Source organism: Amblyraja radiata, chromosome 13 (assembly GCF_010909765.2).
Source record: "Amblyraja radiata isolate CabotCenter1 chromosome 13, sAmbRad1.1.pri, whole genome shotgun sequence".
Classification (NCBI taxonomy): Eukaryota; Metazoa; Chordata; class Chondrichthyes; order Rajiformes; family Rajidae; genus Amblyraja; species Amblyraja radiata.
In genome coordinates this window covers 11,515,331-11,539,252 of record NC_045968.1, presented here as the reverse complement: position 1 = coordinate 11,539,252, position 23,922 = coordinate 11,515,331, and the positions used below count along the sequence as shown (strand labels likewise).

The 23,922-nt window shown below is 46.2% G+C and overlaps 1 protein-coding gene across 1 annotated transcript; it reads right to left on the bottom strand.

Moving 5' to 3' along the window:
- Positions 1-3,086: 3,086 nt before the first annotated feature.
- LOC116980161 lies at positions 3,087-22,511 on the bottom strand. Its single transcript, XM_033032270.1, has 7 exons — positions 22,389-22,511; positions 17,595-17,745; positions 12,204-12,297; positions 10,568-10,686; positions 8,179-8,321; positions 4,997-5,194; positions 3,087-3,705 (listed from the first exon to the last, which is right to left on the bottom strand). Exons 1-7 carry the CDS (start codon positions 22,397-22,399, stop codon positions 3,594-3,596), a joined length of 828 nt encoding a protein of 275 aa, XP_032888161.1. The 5' UTR covers positions 22,400-22,511; the 3' UTR covers positions 3,087-3,593.
- Between the last annotated feature and the right edge of the window lie 1,411 nt (positions 22,512-23,922).

Sequence of the window (23,922 nt, the reverse complement as noted above, 5' to 3'; positions counted from 1 at the left end):
TGTCCTCATTTTGAATTTAATTTCTTATATATGTTATCCAATTCATTGTTTCTGTAATATATTCAAAAACCGTGAAACAGATCCACCAGTCAGTGAAGCAATCCAGTGTGAATATTGATTTCTCTGTAATCCTTGCTTTCCATCTCTCTCTATCCCTCCCCCATCCCAGTTCTACGACCAGTTTCACTGTCCTCCTGATTAAATATTACTCATTGTGTGCCTCGTTGTCACCTTCCCCTCAGCTAACAATGAACCGTTCTACATTTCCTTAATCATCCTTCCCTGTGTTTTCACACCTTACCCTTCCATATCTCCGTCGCTCCCTCTCCCCTGACTCTCAGTCTGAAGAAGGGTCTCGACCTGAAACGTCACCCATTCCTTCTCTCCAGAGATGCTGCCTGTCCCGCTGAGTTACTCCAGCATTTTGTGTCTACCCTCTGTCAGTGAAATTACATTCTGATGTTTCACATCTCTCTGTTCTTCCAAACCACCAGCTTTTTTTCAACAAAGTCCTTTCCCATATTTGAGATCATCTCTCCCCAGTTCTTCAACTGAACCTATTAGAGCATATTTCTGTGTTGTAGATCATTTAGATTAGTTTAGAGATACAGCTCGGAAACAGGCCCTTCGGCCCACCGAGTCCGCACCGACCAGCGATCCCCGCACATTAACACTATCCCACACACATTGGGAACATTTTTTACATTTGTACTAAGTCAATTAACCTACAAACCTGTACATCTTTAGAGTGTGGGAGGAAACCAAAGTTCTAGGAGAAAACCCACGCAGGTCACGGGGAGAACGTACAAACTCAGTACAGACAAGCACCCGTGGCCAGGATCGAACCCGGGTCTCTGGCTCTGTAAAGCGTTGTAAGGCAGCAACTCTACCACTGTGCCACCACGCTGCCCCAGCGAACAATGGCAGATTTATACAAGCTACCTGTTAAATGTTGAATTCAATGGAAAGGGCTATTGGGCAGTGCGTGCAATACTTCATACAAATATTCTACATGTTGGTGATAGTGACGTTCTGCATTGCTTTTTCTGAAAGTCCCAACTGTGATTCTACTCGATTTCAATTTAATTTATTTAATATTTAAAAATGATGCAATATGTACAATTGACTCTCCCTTCTGCTCAAGGTGGTCTAGCGTTGGTCAAATAAAATACAAGCTGTTCGAAGGACAATTGATGAATTCTTCCTGCTTAATGTCAAAACTATAGGTTATATTCAGCCAGTTCACCTCTTGCACTACCATGGACTATTACCATGTTTCTTCTGCCAATTATGTTTTTGCACTAATGTCTTTTTGTTTTGCACAGTTTTCTTCCTTTTGGAAATTTTACGTGTGAGTTCTGTATAGTTCTGTATAGTTTATGTATGTTTTGTTTGGCTGTGCTGCGATGCTGCTGCCAGCTGAATTTGTTCATGCTACCCAGACCTCCTTGTGTCTATGCACATGATAATAAACTCGACTTAACTTGAGACCAGTCTTTTGTCATGGATTATTGACAGAAATTGAGTTCATTATGAACTGATTAATACTTGTTCCGATCTTATATGCAACAGCAAATGTCTGTGTTTCAATTGATACAGTTGCGATAGTAATGAAATCAGAAAGCAACTCGGAGATTTCCTTTGCTGTAAGGGCCTGTCCCATCTACCCGACTTTTTCGGCGATTGCCGGCAAACCGTCATAGGTCGCTGAAAATTTTCAACATGTTGAAAATTCAACGGCGACCAGAAAGACACTACGACTCTCTGGGCGATTGAGGAGACTACTCACGAGCATACAGGCGACACCCTGGCGACACGCGGGGTGAAGCCTGTATGGTCGTGAGTAGTCGCACAAAGAGTCGTACCTTGTTCTGGTCGCCGCTGGATTTTCAACATGTTGAAAATTTTCATAGACCTGCTGCGACTATGACGGGTGCTGGCAAGTCGCCAAAAAAATTTGCGTAAGTGGGACAGGCCCTTTAGAGATACAGCGCAGAAACAGGCCCTTCAGCCCCACCGAGTCCAGGCCCCAGCGATCACCCCCGCACACTAGCACTATCCTACATACCGGGGACAATTTACAATTTTTACCGAAGTCAGTTCACCGACAAACCTGTACGTCTTTGGAGTGTTGGAAGCTGGAAAGCGTGGAGACAACCCACATGGTCACAGGGGAGAACGTGCAAACTCCATACAGACAGCACCGGTAGTCAGGATTGAACGTGGGTCTCTGGCGCTGTAAGGCAGCAACTCTACCGCTGCGCCACTGTGCTGCGCCCCATTGGAGGTGAGGTGCAATATTGCAGCAAGAAAATGCGGACAATAGTTGGGGCAAAACTGTAGCCTTGCTTGACGGAGAAGGGAGATACAAGGGACTGTAGAGGCGCTGGATTCTTAAGTGAAACACAAAGTACTGGAGGAACTCAGCAGCTCAGGCAGCATCTGTGGAGGGAATGGCTAGGCGACGTTTCGGGTCAGGACAACTTTCCTCAGGCTTGAAGTCTGAAGAAGGGTCCCGACCCGAAATGTTGTCAGTCCATTTCCTCCACAGATGCCGCCTGACCCACTGAGTTCTTCCAGCATTTTGTTTTTGACTTTTGGACCTTACTGGAGAGGAGGATGAACTAAGGTGGACAAGAAGTGTTCTTTTTCCAACTATAATTACCTTGCTATTGAGGGAGTGCAGTGTTGGTTCCCAAGGTTAATTCCCGGGATGGTGGGACTGTCATATGCTGAGAGAATGGAGTGGCTTGGCTTGTACACTCTGGAGTTTAGAAGGATGAGAGGATATCTTATTGAAGCATATGAGATTGTTAAGGGTTTGGACACGCTAGAGACAGGAAACATGTTCCCGATGTTGGGGGAGTCCAGAACCTGGGGCCACAGTTTAAGAATAAGTGGTAAGCCATTTAGAACGGAGCTGGTGAAACTTTTTCTCACAGAGAGTTGTGAGTCTGTGGAATTCTCTGCCTCGGAGGGCGGTGGAGGCCGGTTCTCTGGATACTTTCAAGAGAGAGCAAGATAGGGCTCTTAAAGATAGCGGAGTCAGGGGATATGGGGAGGGCAGGAACGGGGTACTGATTTGGGGATGATCAGCCATGATCACATTGAATGGCGGTGCTGGCTCGAAGGGTCGAATGGCCTACTCCTGCACCTATTTTCTACTGTCTATTGGCTATTTGCAAACATTTTGAACAAAGCCGTCAATGGTACTTGATTGTCACATGTACTGAGGCACAGCAAAATTCATTTTTGTGTACAGTTCAGTAATTCTACATTTAATCTTATCAGGATTATATAAATATTAAGTTTATTGCACAAATAACAATGATATACTGCATGAACAATTTTGTAAACACAACATTTATGGAAGTTAAAAGTTTCGCTGATAAAAATACATAATAAAGTGATACAAAAATACTCAAACTATTTATTTATTGGTCGGGGTATTAAAACATTTTGCAATGCCTGACAATTAAAAAAAATTAAAGATGATAAAGGCAACTCCATAGGATTGTTCGTGGAGTGGTCGGCATGGGTGAGTTGGGCCGAAGGGCCTGTTTCCGTGCTGTGTGACTCGATGACTCTAAGAGCTATGAAACTGTGCACATTTTGGACTTCACAGGAGTCTCTGGTCGATAACAATCAGCTGGCAGTTTAGGAATACCGTCTAATGTCTTTAGGTTTGGCAATGAGGAGAAAACTCTAAAAAAAAAATAAGAAAGCACACAATTCAAACGTAAGTTTTATTTTGTAGATAAAGCACGAAAAGCTGGAGACACAACGTGCTGGAGTAGCTCAGTGGGACGGGCAGCATCTCTTGGAGAGAAGGAATGGGTGATGTTTCGGGTCGAGACCCTTCGTCAGGGGAGTGGGTTTTTTTTTTCTGGTTCAGTCTGACCTTTCAGGATTTTAACCAGCGGTTCATAAACCAGCCGTTCAACTCAGTAATAGTCGGCATTTTCTGAACTGAACCATGCAGGATGTGATTGTTAAACACTTCTAACAAGCGCTCACAAAGCAGAAACAGACAAGCCTTTGTTCCCCCACCTCCACCCCCCTTGGCCCATCATGAGTCACACCCATTTCACCCCAACCATAATTTCACGTGGCTTTACTGAGCTCTTAACAAATGTACGGCAGGAAGAAGACTTCAGCCACAGGTATTTGTTTCACATGATATCTAGGTTAATTGTAGAAAGAAGAATTGTATTGGGGTGGCACGGTGGCGCAGCGGTAGAGTTGCTGCCTTACAGCGCCAGAGACCCTGGTTCGATCCTGACTGTACGGAGTTTGTACGTTCTCCACGTGACCTACGTGGGTTTTCTCCGGGAGCTCTGGTTTCCTCCCACACTCCATAGACGAACAGGCTTGTAGGTTAATAGGCTTGGTGTAAATGTAAAATGTAAATGTGTCCCTAGTGTGTGTGTAGGATAGTGTTAAAGTGTGGGGATCGCTGGTCGGCATGGACTTGATGGACTGAAGGGCCTGTTTACGCACAGTAGCTTGGAACTAGAAATAAATAATTCTAATAGTTATATTTTTAATTGTCTCCACTGACTGTGTTAATGGTTAGTCTGGGCGGTCACAGTTAGTCTGGTTAGTCTGGGTGGCGCAGTGGTAGAGTTGCTTCCTTACAGCGCTTGAAGCGCCGGAGACCCGGGTTCGATCCTGACTACGGGCGCTGTCTGTGCAGAGTTTGTATGTTCTACCCGTGACCTGCGTGGGTTTCCTCCGAAATCTTTGGTTTCCTTCCACACTCCAAAGACGTACAGGATTGTAGATGAATTGGCTTGGTATAAATGTAAATTGTCCCTAGTGTGTGCAGGATAGTGTTACTGTGCAGGGATCGCTGGTCTGCGCGGACTCGGGGTTATATTGACGCTGTACCACTAAACTACCATCAAGTATGAAATAGATTTTGCACATAAGCAATTAAATGATTCCATCGCCCCACAAAATGTAGGTTCTCCCAGCACTGATACGGTGCTCATACCTGCATCTATAGTTGTCCTGAAATTCACACGGATTCCGTTTCAACGTAAGGGACTTTATAGGAGATGGTCCTAGATCATGAAGTCCACTCAAAGTCGTTATGTTGTTTTCAGTTAGTGACAAGTGCTGGATTTGGGGAATTTTCGGCAGTTGTTGAAACGATGATAAATAATTTTTGTTCAAATTCAGTTCTTTACACCTGCAAAATAAAGTTGGAATCTGTCACACAAGCCAAGTTTCGGGTATTTTTGCAAAAATAAATACAATTCTCAAAAATCGAGACAAAATATAAAATCAGGTGTCTGCTGGAAAAGAATAAAATGTTAAGAATTAGGGCCAGAAATTCTTTACTATAGGTATAGCAAAGGGGAAGATGCCCGAGTGCAGAATATAGTTCTCAGCATTGTAGCGCATCAGTTCCATAGACGACATCCAATGTCCACATGGGGTGGAGGTGAATTGGACAGTACCCAAGCTTATGGAAGGACCGTTCAGAACAGAGGGGAAGAAGCTGTTCCTGAGTCTGGTGGTGCGAGTTTTCAAGCTTCCATATCTTCTGCCATACACGAAGGGAGAGGTGGAATGACAGGGGAGGGACAAGTCTTTGATTATCTTGGCTAATTTCCTGAGGCAATATGAAGAAAGACTGGATAGCCTCGGCTTGTACTCGCTAGAATTTAGAAGATTGAGGGGGGGTCTTATAGAAACGTACAAAATTCTTAAGGGGTTGGACAGGCTAGATGCAGGAAGATTGTTCCCGATGTTGGGGAAGTCCAGAACAAGGGGTCACAGTTTAAGGATAAAGGGGAAATCTTTTAGGACTGAGATGAGAAAAACATTTTTTACACAGAGAGTGGTGAATCTCTGGAATTCTCTGCCATAGTTGAGGCCAGTTCATTGGCCATATTTAAGAGGGAGTTAGATGTTGCCCTTGTGGCTAAAGGGATCAGGGGATATGGAGAGAAGGCAGGTATAGGATACTGAGTTGGATGATCAGCCATGATCATATTGAATGGTGGTGCAGGCTTGAAGGGCCGAATGGCCTACTCCTGCACCTATTTTCTATGTTTCTATGAAGTGTATAGGGAGGAACTGCAGACGCTGGTTTACACTGAAGATGGATGCAGAATGCTGGAGTTGCTCAGCGGGACAGGCAGCATCTCTGGAGGGAAGAATCGGGTGACGTTTCGGGTCAGGACAGTCTGAAAAATGGTCTTGACCCTTTCCTTCTCTCCAGAGATGCTGCATGTCCCACTGAGTTACTCCAGCATTTTGTGTTTATCAACATGAAGTGTAGATGGAGTCGATGGTGGGGAGCAGGCAGGTACTGCAGGCAGTGAAGAAAGCTAATTGCATGTTGGCCTTCATAACAAGAGGAGTTGAGTATAGGAGCAAAGAGGTCCTTCTGCAGTTGTACAGGGCCCAAGTGAGACCACACCTGGAATATTGTGTGCAGTTTGGCCTCCAAATTTGAGGACGGACATTCTTGTTATTGAGGGAGTGCAGCATATGTTCACGAGGCTCATGTCATAGGTTGTCATAGAATGGTGGGACTGTCATAGGTTGATAGAATGGAGCGAATGGGCTTGTATACACTAGAATTTTGGGGGTTGATTTCAATGCTGTTTGTTTGAAGTATTTTTAAGAGGTAACTTTTTAAGGGATAACTTTTTCCACACAAAGGGTGGTGGGTGTGTGGAACAAGCTGCCAGAGGAAATAGTTGGAGACTATCCTAACATTTAAGAAACAGTTAGACTGATACATGGATAGGACAGGTTTGTAGGGATATGGACCAAAAGCAGGTAGCGTAGCTGGGACATGATGGCGGGTGTGAGCAAGTTGGGCCGAAGGGCCTGTTTTCACACTGTATCACTCTATGACTACATTATACCTCCACCATGCATGAATGCCTCAAAATTCCTCAGAATGGCATAGAAACATAGAAAATAGGTGCAGGAATTGGCCATTCGGCCCCGAGTCAGCACTGCCATTCAATATGATCTTGGCTGTTCATCTAAAATCAGTACCTCTTTCCTGTTTTTTCCCCATTTCCCTTGATTTCACTAGCTCCAAGAGCAAAATGTAACTCTCAAAAACATCCAGTGAATTGGCCTCCGCTGCCTTCTGTGGCAGAGAATTCACAACTCTCTGCCACAGAAGTTACAGTAAGTGAAAATCTAGCAGGCAAGCAGGATGTTTTCCCCAACCACCCCCATTTGAAGGCCACTATCTTCCACCGCTTCTACCCAGTGCTTGGTACCTACTTCTAGCAGCCACTGGTTGTCCTCCAGGATGCACCGAGCCGCAGCCTGGTCCATGACGGTCACCAGGGCGAATTCGGCACAGAGACTCTCATGGCCACGGCGCAACGCTCCCGACGCCTCTGACGGCCCGTGCCTCTTGCACTGAGGCTGCTCCATGGCCGGAGCTGCAGCGAGCGACTCGCTAGCCCGGCAAACACTCGCCAGCCCAGCTCCCCTGCGTCTGCATCTGCCCCCACCACTGCTTCTGCTTCCATCCCTCCCTCCTCCCCGGCTCTCCAACACCCACGACCAGGTTGCTCAGAGCACAGCAGCGCCTCGTCCAAAGCCAGAGATATTGAAACGTGTCCAGCCAGAAAAGTGGGGAGCTGCAGCCCTCCCCCGGTTTCACAGCCTATGTACCTCTCTCCTGCCGCTCGCCAGCCTCGCTCATGTCAGCCGCTTCCCACAAATCCTTAAATTCCAACAGCCGCTGGGAGCAGGACATGGCCTCACTTGCTGTGCTGGGTGACACTCATTCACTGCCCGATCCGTGTCTTTCAATGTAAATTTGCATTGGGACATGGTTTGGAGGTGTGTGACGGTTCGGTCAAGTGAGAATAACAGAGAATAAGAATGCTGCTGTCTTGTCAACAGACGCGCACACAAGCAGTTGATATTAGTTTTGAAAATCTCGTTGGTCACAGAATTTCTCACGACAGAGCGTGAGACATTCTGTGATCAGCGTGAGAGCGTGAGAATTGGGCGAAATCTGTGATTCTCACGCTCAATGCGTGAGAGTTGGCAGCTCTGGCCATGATCACACTGAATGGTGGTGCCAGCTCGAAGGCCTACTCCTGCACCTATTGTCTATTGTCTATTGAGTCTGGTCTATGTGATGGACTGGGCTGAATATTAGTTGTTAAGAACGCTGGTCTTTACCTTGGGAGTCTGACAGAGCTGAGATCAGTCAGGAAATTGTCAGCCAGTTGAAGCTTTTCCACTCGGATCAACCTGCGAAGAATCTTATACAAGTTTTCCAGCTGATAGGGGTCACCAAGGCCTTGATAAGATAGGTTCACTTCCTATTTGATGAAAATTAAAGCTTCATCAGAGAGCAAACTTTCGTTTACAAATAAAAACTCCCCGATTTTCACCAAAGTTGCAAGAAAGGTTAGAGAGAGTTCAGCATTGAAATGTAGCCTGCAATGTGATCCTGACCAATATGAAACTGTATTGAAGATAGACACAAAAAGCTGGAGTAACTCAGCGGGACAGGCAGCATGTTGTTTAAGAAGGAACTGCAGATGCTGGAAAATCGAAGGTAGACAAAAGTGCTGGAGAAACTCAGCGGGTGCAGCAGCATCTATGGAGCGAAGGAGATAGGCAACGTTTCGGGCCAAAACCCTTCTCTGGAGAGAAGGAATGGGTGACGTTTTGGGTCAAGACCCTTCTTCAGAGAGTCCCGTTCCGAAACGTCACCCATTCCTTCTCTCCAGAGATGCTGCCTGTCCCGCTGAGTTACTCCAGCTTTTTGTGCCTATCTTTGGTTTAGACCAGCATCTGCAGTTGGCAAATTGGCGAAACCAAGCATCCTGGCGACCGTTTCACTGAACACTTGAGCTCGGTCTGCCAACGCCTGCTGAATCTTCGAGTTACTAACCATTTTAACTCCCCTTCCTATGCCCATACTGATCTTTCTGGCCTCGGCCTCCTCCATCGTCAGAGTTAGGTCACAGGCAAACTGGAGGAGCAGCACCTCATGTTCCACTTGGGTAGCTCACATCCCAACGGTATGAACATTGAATGACCAACAACTCTTCCCCTTTCTTCTCCAAACCCCCTCCACCCCATCCCATGACTCCATTTCTCCAGTGTCCAACTTGGACGCCTCCTCCTTCATTCCTTCCTCTGGCTTCACAATTCACAGCTCTTCATCCTTTTGTCTCACAGCTTCTGTCTCCATCTCTGGCTTTTGTTCCAACCGTCTGCCTATCAACAACACCGCCCCCCCTTACCTGTGTCCACCTGTTACCTGCCATACTTTGTCCTGCCTCTCCTCTCCCCCAGCTCTCTCTCTCTCTCTCACCCACAATCAGTCTGAAGAAGGGTCCCAACCTAAAACATCACCTATTCGTTTTCTCCACAGATGCTGCCCGACCCGCTGAGTTACTCCAGTACTACGGGTGCTGTCTGTACGGAGTTTGTACGTTCTTCCAGTGACCTGCGTGGGTTTTCTCTGGGAAACCTCGGTTTCCTCCCACGCTCGAAAGACAGGTGCAGGTTTATAATTTAATTGGCTTGGTCCATAGTATGTGTTAGAGTGCAGGGATCGCTGGTCGGCGCAGACACAATGGGCCGCTGGGCCTGTTTCTGCACTGTATCTCTATACTAAACTAAACATTATTAGCTGTTGATAAGAACTTGGTATTTGAAAGCAACTCGCCGTCTCACGGAGTGAACGCCCAGGGGCGGAAAAGATTGCAGAAAGTTGTGACCACTGCCCAGTCCATCATCGGCTCTGACCTCCCCACCATCGATGGGATCTATCGCAGTCGCTGCCTCAAAAAGGCTGCCAACATCATCAAAGACCCACACCATCCTGGCCACACACTCATCTCCCCGTTGCAATCGGGAAGAAGGTACAGAAGCCTGAAATCTGGAACATCCAGGTTCAGGAACAGCTTCTTCCCCACAGCCATCAGGCTATTAAACACGACATCAAACAAACTATGAACAATAACAGCCTATTGCACTTTATCTGTTTATTTATTGTGTATATATATGGTCTATGGCATATAGACACACTGAACGTTTATCTCCCGTTATGTACTATGTTTACATATTCTGTTGTGCTGCAGCAAGCAAGAATTTCATTGTCCTATCTGGGACACATGACAATAAAACTCTCTTGACTTGACTTGTCTCTTGAGTGACCACTAGGTGGTTGGAGTGAATACCTTGCTTGGTTATAGAGGACAATCGGCAATAAGGGATACGATTATAACGATAGTTATTTGAATCACCTGTACTGTGATATAATGAAAAGTTTTTGTTCCTGTGCTGTATTAAAGTTTCTTTAATATGCATTATCAAGCGGTTTAGTTTAGTTTAGAGATACAGGAAAGATGGAAACAGGTCCTTCAGCCCAGCAGGTCGGCGCCGCCCACAATCCTACTCTACTCATGCACGGGACATTTTTACCAAGCCAATTGACCTACAAACCTGTACGTCTTTGGAAGGAAAGTGAAGATCTCGGAGAAAACCCACCGCGCCGCCCTTATTGGATCCCTTTATTATACAGTCGAATGCCCCTATTGCCAACCCATACCAGACAGTTCTCCCAGTTTTCCAGCCTTCTTTGTTTCATTGCTTCTTCATCCCGACTTTCCTTCTTCACGAGTGCAGATCTTTTCCCGTCTTTGGGAAAGAGATCCCCAGGAGGAGGACCTATTAACGAGGAAATTGTATTGAATTCATATTTTTTTGTTTAGTCTAGAGATACAGCGTTGAAACAGGCCCTTCGGCCCACCGAGTCCATGCTGACCAGCGATCACCCCGTACACTAGCACCATACTACACACACACACACATACTATGGACAAAGTACAATTTACAGAAGCTAATTGACCTACAAACCTGTACATGTTTGGAGTGTGGGAGGAAACCGAAGCACTCAGTGAAAACCCGCACAGGTCACGGGCAGAACGTACAAACTCCGTACAGACAGCACCAATGGTCAGGATCGAACCCGGGTCTCTGTAAAGGGCCTGTCCCACTTTCCCGACCTAATTCATGACCTTTGTTACTCATGGGCCAAGGGCCTGTTTCCGCGCTGTATCTCTAAACTAAACTGAACAAAATCCCGCTCGTGATTTTATACACCTTAGAGGTTTAGAGATACAGCGTGGAAACAGTCCCTTCGGCCCACCGGGTCTGTGCCGACCAGCGATATCCTACACCCACTAGGGACAACTTTTTTTCAACATTTACCAAGCCAATTAACCTACAAACCTATACGTCTTTGGAGTGTGGGAGGAAACTGAAGATCTCGGAGAAAACCCATGCAGGTCCCGGGAGAACGTACAGACAGCACCCGTAGTCGGGATCGAACCCGGGTCTCCGGCGCTGCATTCGCTGTATGGCAGCAACTCCACCGCTGCGCCACCGTGACCTCCATAAGATCACCCCTCAACCTCCTGCCCTCGAAGGAATAAAGTCCCAGCCTGTCCAACGTCTCTCTCTCGCTCAAACCCTCGAGTCCTGGCAACATCCTCGTAAATCTCCTCTGTACAACTTTCCAGTTAACAACATCTTTGCCATAACAGGGTGACCAGAACTGAACACAATACTTTAAATGCGGCCTCACCAAGTCAAGAACTTCAAATTCCTGGGCGTGCATATTTATGGGCATCGTGGCCTGGTTCGGCAATGTGAACGTCCAGGAGCAGAAAAGGCTGCAAAAAGTTGTGACCACTGTCCAGGCCATCACTGGCTCTGACCTCCCCACCATCGAAGGGATCTATCGCAGTCGCTGCCTCAAAAAGGCAGCCAACATCATCAGACCCACACCATCCTGGTCACACACTCATCTCACCACTGCCATCGGGAAGAAGGTACAGGAGGAGCCTGAGAACTGTAACGTCCAGGTTCAGGAACAGCTTCTTCCCTACAGCCACCAGACTATTAAACACGACAACCTCATGAACTACAATGGACTGTTATTATTATTATTGCACTGTTACTGTTTGTTCTTTTTTTCCTGAGCTTTTGTTATATTATTTATTATGATTATATATTCTGTTGTGCTGCAGCAAGTAAGAATTTGATTGTTCTATCTGGGACATATGACAATAAAACACTCTTGACCCTTGACCCTTGAGTCTTCTTATATAACTACAACACGATCTCCCAACATCTACACTCAATACCTCTATACTGTGTATTTTCTGTTAATGTTGATGTACCTTCTCTGACTCTTGGAGAATGTAGTTGAGTTCCTTTGATGTTGTTTCCTTCAATCTCGTGCCAGATTTTAAACTTAAATTTGCCAGATGGTAACTGCGAAAAAACCATGAAGAAATTCAGAGATTTTAATTGTCCAGCATTTCACTGTTAATTAAACACCATTATATTTAATTAATCTAATACTAGATGATATGCTCAAAAGACACAAAATTATTCCACATTAATTGCTTAAATCAATACAGATTAATTAAAAAAACATTTTCTTGGCTGTATCTTGTGGTTAATAAATCATCTTGCCTCCCAGCTACTTACTAATACGTGGTCTCGGCCTGTCAAGGCCTACGCGATCTCCCGGTTGCCAACCATTTAAACTCCCTTTTCCATTCCAACACTGACCTTTCTGTCCTGGGCCTCTTCCATTGCCAGAGTGAGTTCACATGCAAACTTCTTATTCTTACCGGCTCAGTTCAGTTCAGTTTTATTTGTTATATAATAATAATAATAATAATAATATCTTTTATTGTCATTGCACGTCAGTGCAACGAGATTTAGTATGCAGCTCCACTGATGTACAAGAAAGGTAAATAAATACAATACATAAATAAGCAAGCTGAATTGATTGACGTGACCATCTGAGGGAGACTGTCCAAAGGGGGTGGGTGGGGGGGCACTCATTAGGGCCGGTTCAGAGCCGCTATAGCTCTTGGGATAAAACTGTTCCTGAGTCTGGAGGTTCGGGCGTAGAAGGCCTTGTAACGTCTGCCGGAGGGAAGTAGTTGAAACAGACCGTGGCAGGGGTGTGATGAGTCCTTATGGATGCTGAGGGCCTTCCTGAGGCACCGCGTGTGGTAGATGCCCTCCAAGGCTGGTAGCTCTGTCCCGATGATCCATAGGTTAACACAGGGTCAATGGTACAATGAAATGTGTTAGACAAGACCACGGGTCACCTTAGCAATGATATAACAAGGATAAAAAATAAGATAAAATAAGATAAGGTTATTTACCTACATTGGTAGGTAAAAGACAATAATAAATAAAGCAATCAACATATATGATGTGTTTATGAGTTCAGAAGCCTGATGGCCTGATGATAAAAACTGTTCTTAAGTCTGGTGGTGCGTGCAGCCATGCTCCTGTATTGTCTGCCTGACGGTAACAAGGACAACAGTCTGTGTGCTGGGTGGCTGTGGTCCTTGATGATGCTGTGTACCTTCAGCAGGCACCGCCTGTGGAAAATGTCCTGAATGGCCAGGAGACAGTTGCCAGTGATGTGCTGTGCCGCCTTCACCACTCTCTGTAGTGATTTGCGACTGTGGGCAGAACAGTTCCCGTACCAGACTGTGATGCAGCCCGTCAGCAGACTCTCGATGGTGCAACTGTAGAAGTTTGTGAGGATGCTGGCGTTCATGCCAAACTTCCTCAGTCTTCTTGGGGAAAAAAAGCCGCTGGCGGGCTCCCTTAGTTATTGTCCACACACAAGATTAGAGGTTTTTCAGCCAGAGCTGACCACACTTCTCGGCATCTGCATACAATGGTGTTCTTGTGCTTCTTGTGCGTGGTGGTGGAAAGATTGGTGGAAACAGGGTCGCGACATGAAAGCTCTTCCCTTGACCCCACATGCAAACTGGAGGAACAGTACCTCGTATTCCGCTTGGGTAGCAGCACGGTGGTGCAGCGGTAGAGTTGCTGCCTTACAGCGCTTGCAGCGCCGGAGAGCCGGGTTCGATCCTGACTACGGGTGCATGTCTGTTTGTACGTTCTTCCTGTGACTTGCGTGCGTTTTCTCCAAGATCTTCAATTTTCTCCCACACTCCAAAGATGCACTGGTTTGTAGGTTCATTGGCTTGCTGAATGTGTAAATTGTGTGTTGGATAGTGTTAATGTGCGGGGATCACAGGTCGGTGCGGACTGGGTGCGCTGAAGGGCCTGTTTCCGCTCTGTATCTCTAAACTAAACTAAACTAAACTAAACCCAGCGGTATGAACGTTCAATTCTCCAATTTCAGCTAACTAACTCCAACTAACCTACTAACCACCCATCCCCCTCGTTGCTCAATCAATCAACAACCAGTTAGTGCCACCATAGAGTGCGCTGAACTGTTAGAGCGCTCTTAGTCTCTGAGTTTATTCAAGTGTGTAGGAGGCGGATGACACGATGTAGAGTAACATAGAACTCGTGTGAACAGGTGATAGAAGGTCAACGTGGACTGGGTGGGCCGAAGGGCCTGTTATCATTGCTGCATCTCTAAACTAAACTAAAATATCTAAACTACGTGTAATGAGAAAGCAATTAAGGGGCTGGATAAGTAAATTTTAACGGTTTATATATTTCTGTAGACTTTTGAAACAGTACAGAAACAGGCCCTTCGACCCACCGAGTCTGCGCTGACCAGTGATCACTCTGTGTATATATATATATACACATATATATATATATATATATATATATATAGAAGAACATGACTAAGCAACAAAAAAAAGTTCAGTAAGTTGAAAAAACAACACTTTTTTTGTTGTTGTTTATTCATGATCTTATAGAGGTGTTCAAAATACTGAGAGGAATAGATCGGGTAGATGCACAGAGTCTCTTGCTCAGAGTAGGTGAATCGAGGACCAGGGGACATAGGTTTATGGTGAGGGGGGAAAGATTTAATACCTGAGGCATTGAGAGGTACCCGAGGGGTAACTTTTTCTCACGAAGGGTGTTGGGTGCCGGAGGAGGTAGTTGAGGCAGGGACTATCATAACGTTTAAGAAACATTTTAGACAGGTACATGGATAGGACAGGTTTAGAGGGATATGGGCCAAACACAGGCAGGTGGGACTAGTGTTGATGGGACATGTGATCGGGGGGGGCAAGTTGGGCCGAAGGGCCAGTTTCCATGCTGTTTGACTATGACTCTATTACAGATTTTGCAGAGTACTGTGAACAACGGTCTCGACCCGAAACGTCACCTATTCCTTCGCTCCATAGATGCTGCCCCACCCGCTGAGTTTCTCCAGCATTTTTGTCTACCTTCGATTTTCCAGCATCTGCAGTTCCTTCTTAAACATGTTTACACATCTGTCGTGCTGCAGCAGGTAAGAATGTCATTGTTCCGTTTCGGGACATACTTTATGACACTAAAACACTCACAGCTCTTCAACAATATTCAATGTGACCCCTTGTTATTAGACAGGTTCCTCTCTTGCCTTCACGTGATATTTATATTATCAAATACGACCTTGTTTCCGCAAGCAGGTTGCGCAGTCTGAGCAGGCAGTATGTTTCCAAAACAAAGACCAAGCTCGTAAATGGAAAAAGCCAACTCCATTTGTAGGTTCACAATCACAACTGTGTTTAAGTGGCGAATTATTAACCATCGTTGAAATGAGCAAAAATACACGTGAAGGTAGACAAAAATGCTGGAGAAACTCAGCGGGTGAGTCAGCATCTATGGAGCAAAGGAATAGGTCGAGACCCGAAACGTCACATATTCTTTCACTCCATAGATGCTGCCTCACCCGCTGAGTTTCTGCAGCATTTTTGTCTACCTTCGATTTTTCCAGCATCTGCAGTTCTTTCTTAACCAAAAGTACACGTGGAATCGCCGAATAACCTAAATTACACAAAAAAATCGAACTCAAATGTTTCGCATCGGTTGAGCGAGTAACCCCCAAATTTATTGTTTGAAATTTCTTCCTTGTCACATTTATTTGTGGTTACAAAATCGAGGTTAATAAATCAAATATGATTTACACACAGACATGGAATTATATTTCACTGTCCGGTCAAAAGAATTGGAGCTCAAACAAAATTAAAAAATCAATGAAAGGTTCCGATACATTCTATTTTTTGTGAGGAAGTCTTTCATTACTGTTAGACTTCAGACCTTAGAGATACAGCGCAGCAACAGGCCCCTCAACCCACCGACCCCGTACACAAACACTCACTGGGAACAATTCATGATTTTACCCAATTAAGCCAATTAACCTTCAAACCTGTACGTCTTTGGAGTGTGGGAGGAAGCCAGAGCACCCAGAGGAAACCCACACAGGTCACAGGGAGAATGTACAAACTCTGTACAGACAGCACCCGTGGTCAGGATTGAACCTGGGTCTCTGGTGCTGTAAGGCAGTAGCTCTACTGCTGCGCCACCGCACTCTGAAAGGAAGGATGTTCTCTGGGTATCCCAGCCAAGGTTATTCTATCCCCAAAGTAAATTATCTTGCCGTTATCAAATGATGTTGTGTTTCCTATATTATATAGGTGGCCACACTTTAAAGCTTGGTTCATTGGTTATACAAACTTTGGGCCACCTCAAATTCCCAAATTCCCTAACTCCAAGCCACTTAATTTTTCCCGCAGCATAATGCACAGAGCTATGTGAAGCACTTCACCCCTGGTCCCTGGCCTTGCACAAAACATGAACATCCAGTGCTTCAATGCTTCTTCATTGTCACGTATGCAGCTCAGCGACAATTTCTTCCCAGCTGTTATTCCAGATTTGGGACATTTTCTTCCCAGCTGCTATTAGGCATCCTATCATCAGCTATTGAGCTGTCCTGACCTACTATCCACCTCATTGGAGACCCTTGGACAATCTTTTATCGGACTTCACTAGACTTTATCTTGCACTAGACGTTATTCCCCTCTCCTGTATCAACACTGTGGACGGCTTGGTTGTCAGAGGGTGGTGAATCTGTGGAATTCATCAGAGGCCATGTCAATGGATATTTTTAAGGCGGAGATTGACACATTCTTCTTTAGTACGGGTGCCAAGGGTTATGGGGAGAAGGCAGGAGAATGGGATTAAGAGAGAAAGAGAGATCAGCCATGATTGAATAGCAAAGTAGACTTGATGGGCCGAATGACCTAACTCTGCTCCTATATTCATTCCAAAGATTAAGAAAGATTCTAAGGGGAGTAGGAGGTAACCGTGGCTGACAAAGGAAGTTAGGGATGGAATAAGGTGTATAACAGAGCAGAGAGTAGCGGGAAGCCAGAGGATTGGTAAACTTTTAAAGGACAACAGAAGGTAACAAAAGGGCAATACAGGGTGAAAAGATGAAGTATGGCTTGAAGGGCCGAATGGCCTCCTCCTGCACCTATTTTCTATGTTTCTATGTTTTTATAATATGAATTTCAATGACTGGATTGAACACTGTACATGACAATAGCAGTGAAACATACTGAACATCAGTTCATTTTTTCATTCAAAATCCCACAAATTATATGAACTTTCAGAGCACTTGCCTTGTTTAACAACGCAATTGTTATATAGCAGTGATTTTTTTATTTTTCTACCTGCAAAACCATTTGAAAATGTCTGACATTTTAGTTTCTACTCTCTTCCATTGTTGCTGCCGTCTGCATGTTTGGCCAGAGAGGGCAAGCCTTTGCGGGACTTACAGGTGATGCTATTCCAGAATCACTGTGCTGTTGCAAGGTGTCTCTGCGTCCGCAGGGCACGGCCTGTGGGTTGCTGCGGTCACTGAGGTCGGACCATGGCGAGGGTTGAGTCTTAGACCGAGTCCGACGACTCATGTTCACCCCTGAAGAACTGCAACAGAAATTTGTTCGAGCACGAGTTAACATCGGCTCATAAGACAAAAAGAGCAGAATTGGGGCATTCGGCCCGTCGAGTCTACTCCGCCATTCTATCATGGCTGATCTATCGCACCCTCTCAACCCCATTCCCAATTACCTTTCTGTCCTGAGCCTCCTCCACGGTCAGAGTGAGGCCACATGCAAATTAGAGGAACAGCACCTCATATTTCATTTGGGCAGCTTACACCGCAGCGGTATGAACGTGGATTTCTCTAATTTCAAGTAACCCTTGCATACAATCGCCCCTCCCCTCCCCCTCACTCTAGTCATCCTTCTAGTTCCTCTGTTCGCATCCTTGTATCCCTTCGTTATCACTCTTCCCCAGCCAACAATGGGCCATTGTGGGCTCCAGCCTTCCTTGGTCAACTGTTGCTGGCCCTGATTTGTTTTGGCCTTTCCTTACCTCCAGTTCCCTCCCCTCTACTTTCAGTCTGCAGAAGGGGCCTGACCTGAAACGTCACCCATCTCTATTCTCCATTGATGCTGCCTGACCCACTGAGTTACTCCAGCACTGTCTATCTCAACAATTTTGAGTTGATTTGAATCAACTTCATTTGATTCAAATCAATGAGGATATCTGATTCAAGATAATTCCTATCAAATTTCAAAAAAATATCCAGACTATGTATCCAAAGTGAAGTTGGTTTTATTTCCTTGTCCATTCATTACTTTGTAAACTCGAAACACAAAACCCTTCATAACCCACAATGAGTGTTTCACGGACATCTGGTTTTTATTCTGCCACCAAGATTATCCTAGACCATTTCGCAGGACTTGCCTTCCAAGCCTCTGTCTTGGCGGCTCAGGGTACAGTGGTACAGTGGCAGAGTTGCTGCCTTATAGCGCACGTGACCAGGGTTCAATCCTGACTACGGGTTCTGTCTTGTACGGAGTTTGTACGTTCTCCCTGTGACCGTGTGGGTTTCCTCCGGGTGCCTCGATTTCCTCCCGCATCCCAAAAACGTGCGGGTTTGTCGGTCAATTGGCCCTCTGTAAATTGTCCCTTGTATGTGGGGAACGGATGAGAAAGTGGGATAACATGGAACAAGTGTGAATGGGTGATGGATGGATTCGGTGAAAGGCCTGTTCCCAGATTGTATCTCTAATCTAAATACCAAACTGCTGATGCTGGAATTTGATCTTTAAGTTCACCGATGATACCACTTTTGATGACGGGATGTATAACAATGAAACAAAGTATGGGAAATAAATCATTAAAAGGCATGTCCACAACATCTACACATGCACGATAGAAAGTATTCTGATGAGATGTTCCCCCACTGATGGCAACTGGTCTGCTCTTGGCTGCCTGATGCATAGCCCAATCATCATGGGCTCCCATCTAAAATGTAACAGAAATGAACTGCAGATGCTGACTTATTACCAAAGATAGACACAAAATGCTGGAGTAACGCAAAGGGTCAGGCAGCATCTCTGGAGAACATGGATAGGTGACTTTTCGGGTCGGGATCCTTCTTCAGTCCGGACCTGAAACATCATCTATCCATGTCTTCTGGACCCGTTGCCTGACCCGCTGAGTTACCCCAGCACTTTGTGCCTGTCATGGGCTTCCATCCAGTTCATCTTCCTGAAGGCTGGAAGGTATCATCGAGGATGCCCGCCACCCTGGCCGTTCCCTTTCTCTCTTCTACCTTCTGGGAGAGGACACAGGAGCTTGGATGCTTGGACGTCCAGACTCAAGAACATCTTCTTCCCCACTGCTATCACCACAAGAGTGAACCAAGCACCTCTTTCACACCCCATTCCCATAGACACGGCCATATTCTCTTATCATAAACTCTATCTCATTCTTTAGACTCTAGTTCAGAGATATAGCACAGCCCATCGAATCCGCGCCAACTACCTCTCACCCCGTACGGTAGCACCATTCCACACACTAGAGACAATTTACAAATTACACAAGCCTTGGAGTGTTGGGAGGAAACTGGAGCACCTGGAGAAAACCAATGCGGTCACAGGGAGAATGTACCAACTCCGTACAGCCAGCACCCGTGGTCAGGATGGAACCTAGGTCTCTAACGCTGTAAGACATCAACTCTACCGCTGAGCTACAGTTATTCTGTTACACTTTAATATTCTATTGCACCATTTGTATTTTGCACGACAATCTTCAAAGTCAAAGTCAAATTTATTTGTCACAGGCACCCGAAGGTGCAGTGAAATGAATTTGCCAGCAGCGATACACTTAAAAAAAGAACACACCATACCCTATAGAATTCAACACAAACATCCACCACAGCATTCCTCACTGTGGTGGAAGGCAACAAAGTTCAGTCAGTCCTCCTCCTTTGTTCAACCGTGGTCGGGGCCATGAACCCTCCGTAGTCGCCGCTACGGACGGCCCAATGTACAGACCCTCTCGTCGTGATGATCCAAACTCCTACATCGGGACGGTCAAACACACTCTGCGGCTTGGAGTGCCCGAATCGGCACTTTCCTACCGGAGACCGCGGCTTCAGGATGTTATAGGCCGCAGGCCGGCAGTCGGAGCTCTTCTCCGGCGATCCCCGGCAAGGGATCCCAGACTCCGTAGTTGGTAAGTCCACGCCACGCTCGCGGCTAGAAGCTCCGCAGACCACAGCTCCACGATGCCAAAGTCACCAGGCCAATGATCGGAGCACTCTCTTTGCACAATCTTTGCACAACTCTGCTGTTTTACACCAGTCATTGTTTTCACTATTGCAGTTACCATTATTGTTTGTGTACTGTTTACTCTGTGGGCTTCATGCGAACAAAGAATTCCATTGCACCCTGGTGCAAATGACAACAAATTAGTCTTTGATTCTGAACCTGAATTCTGATATAAAATGTTTAGTTTTGAGAGGAAAGTTAAGGGTCTGTCCCACTTGGGCGACCTAATTGGCAAGTTTAGAAGAGTTTGAAAAAATGACATATTGAAGACCTCCTTCGACTATGTTGGAGACCTCCTTCGACCTCCTTCGACTATGTTGGAGATCAAAGGTTCAAAGGTTCAAAGGTTATTTATTGGTCACATACACCTAGGTGTAGTGAAATGCTTCTTGCCAATGCAGCACATAAAGAAAGAATACAGACATAACATTAATAAGAAATTTAAACATAAAGAACATCCCCCCACAATGGCTCCCACCATGAGGGAAGGCACAATGTCCAGTCCCCAACCCCAATTCACCCATAGTCGGGCCCATTGAGGCCTCCACAGTTGCCTCTATGGAGGCCCGATGTTCCTGGCCGTTCTCGCCGGGTGATGTTGCTCCGGCGTCGGGAGAATCCTCGCAGCGGCCTGGGAACCCTGGAACGGCCGCTTCCGTACTGGAGGCCGCGGCTTCCAAAGCCAACAAGGCCGCGCCGGTTGGAGCTCCACAACTGGCGATCTCATCTAGAGATCCCAGGCTCCCGGTGTAAAGTTCGGCGCCGCCGCCCGCAGCTGGCCGCTCCTCAAACCCGCAGCTCCGCGATGTTTTACTCGGCGGTCTTCAGCTCACCGGAGCTCCAGCGCGGCGACCCAGGCAAGGCATCGCCCGCTCCACGATAGCGCTCCAGCGCTGTGCCGCTGCCGAAGCCGTGGTTCTGGGCAGTGCCCGACAGGAAACGCCGCTCCAGGCCTGCTGGTAGGCCGCGAGGACGGGTCGAAGCTGCAGCCCGGAGAAAAGCTGCCTCTCCGACCAGGTAGGGACCCTGAAAGGTAGTTTCCCCCTTCACCCCCCCGCACCCCCCACATAAAAAAGTCTAGAACTCCAGAAACAAAAACACTTTAACTAACTAAAAATTAAAAAAAGATGAAAAGACAGACAGCTGCTGGCTGGGCAGCCGCGCACAGGTCAGCGCCCCACAGGTCAGCTTCGACTAACTACGACTAACTTCGGGAAAATTGGACACCGAATAGTGGAGAGTGAAGACGACCTCCTTCAACCTCCCTTCGACTATGATGAAGACTATCTACGACTACCTTTGACTACCCTCGATTACTTACGACTAACATGCCTACTACGACCTACTACGACTAAACCTACAAGTAAAAAAAGTATCGATTTTTTCATGGTGACCTTTTTTTTACTCGCGGGCATTTTTTAACATATTGAAAAAAACACCGCGGCCTAGCTGAGGCCTCGAGAAAGCGGAGACCACTCTTGAGCATGAAGCAGAGTTACGATGACCTCCTACGACCTTGCGTCGACCATGCTGCGAGTATGAGTCGAGGGCAAACTCGCCAGAACTCGCGGATTAGGTTGCCCAAGTGGGACAGGCTCATTAGGACTGACTGCTCAGGTTTAGATTACAATTATGCTTCAGTACTCTGCATGAAGTAACCATAGTAACCGGATATTTGAGCAGATGTAACTGAATCAAGAATGCAAAGCGCTTATTTGACCAGAACCAAACTCACAGTTGTGAAACACAATACCAATATATACACAACCTTGACAAGGTAACAGTTGTTCTTGCTGCGTCAGTTAGTAACTCTACACATTTATGCTTGGAGTCAACAAGTAATGAACCTGCTAGACTTTATCTTCAGTAGGTCCCATCGAGATCTTTGCCCTATTCGATGTTGCAACCTTGTCATTCTAACTCTCTCTCTTTTGCAGCTCTTACCTTTCTGACATGTCGGGCCACTTTTACAGTTGCTTTCTGAGCTGCTTGGACATTGACAACCGATGTAAACAAGGTTAATTGTGCTGACTCCATGAGGCGGTGAAGCAGCCTGGTCTGTTGCCTGGCAACGTCGTGAAGCTGCGGTGCCGGACACATGAGATGGACGTTAAGATGCATCTTGGGTTGCAGGTCACAACGAGGTGATGATTAACCCAGCTCATACAGAGGATAGACACAAAATGCTGGGGTAACTCAGCGGGACAGGCAGCATCTCTGGAGAGAAGGAATGAGTGACGATTCGGGTCGAGACCCTTCTTCAGACCGATGACAGGGGAGAGGGCGGTGCATAGAAGTGTACAGATAAGGAAGTGTGGGGTGTAAAAACAGGACCAAGGGGAATGGAGATCAAGGAAGATGTGGAATAGATCATCGTTAGGAAAGAACTGCAGATGCTGGTTTAAATTGAAGGTAGATACAAAATGCTGGAGTAACTCAGCAGGGCAGGCAGCATCTCTGGAGAGAACGAATGAGTAACGATTCTGGTCATATAACATAGAAAATAGAAAATAGGTGCAGGAGGAGGCCATTCGGCCCTTCGAGCCAGCAACGCCAGACTGAAGAATGGGTCTCGGTCCGAAACGTCACCCATTCCTTTTCTCCAGAGATGCTGCCTGTCCCGCTGAGTTACTCCAGCATTTTTTAAACCACCTATAGATCATTGTTAGTTGTGAGAAAGTAACAACAAAGCAAACAGAGATCAAATGTAGTCGGAGACATTAAGACTGGTCAAAGAACTGGGAAGGGGGAGGGGATGGAGAGAGAGGGAAAGCAAGGGCTACATGAGGTTAGAGAAGTCAGTGTTCGTACCACTGGGGTGTAAGCTACCCTAGAGGAAAGATGTTTCCCGTACTGGGAGAGTCTAGGACCAGAGGGTACAGCCTCAGAATCAAAGGACATCCTTCAAAATGGAGATGAGGAGGAATTTCTTTAGGCAGAGTGTGGTGAATCTGTGGAATTTATTGGCTTAAGATATTGGACACTTTTAAAGCCGAGATTCATATGTTCTTGATTAGTCAATGGTTATATTGTTTAAGATCACGAGAGGAATAGATCGGGTAGATGAACAGAGTCTCTTGCCCAGAGTAGGTGAATCGAGGATCATAGGTTTAAGGTGAAGGGGATAAAATGTAATAGGAATCTGAGGGGTAGCTTTTTCACACAAAGGGTGGTTGATGTATGGAACAAGCCGCCAGAGGAGGTAGGGACTATCCCAACATTTAAGAAGCAGTTAGACAGGTACATGGATAGGACAGGTTTGGAGGGATATGGACCAAACACAGGCATGTGGGACTAGTGAAGCTGGGACATGTTGGGTTGACTGGTGTGGGCAAGTTGGGCCGAATGGCCAGTTTCCATGCTGTATGACTCTATGAAGGTAGAAAAATGTGATTGATAGAAAAAAATATATCAGCGCTGATTGAGTTGCGGAGTGGACTCGATGGGCTGAATGGCCTCATTCTGCACCTATATTTTT

What these genes read in the sequence shown, in the direction of transcription:
- LOC116980161 (XM_033032270.1), bottom strand. An exon ending in ATTCTGGAATAGCATCACCT is followed by an intron (nt 12,298 to 17,594) that starts GTAAGTCCCGCA and finishes GTTTTTTCGCAG; the next exon opens with TTACCATCTGGCAAATTTAA. An exon ending in CAGGACAACTATAGATGCAG is followed by an intron (nt 3,706 to 4,996) that starts GTATGAGCACCG and finishes TTTTTTTTTTAG; the next exon opens with AGTTTTCTCCTCATTGCCAA.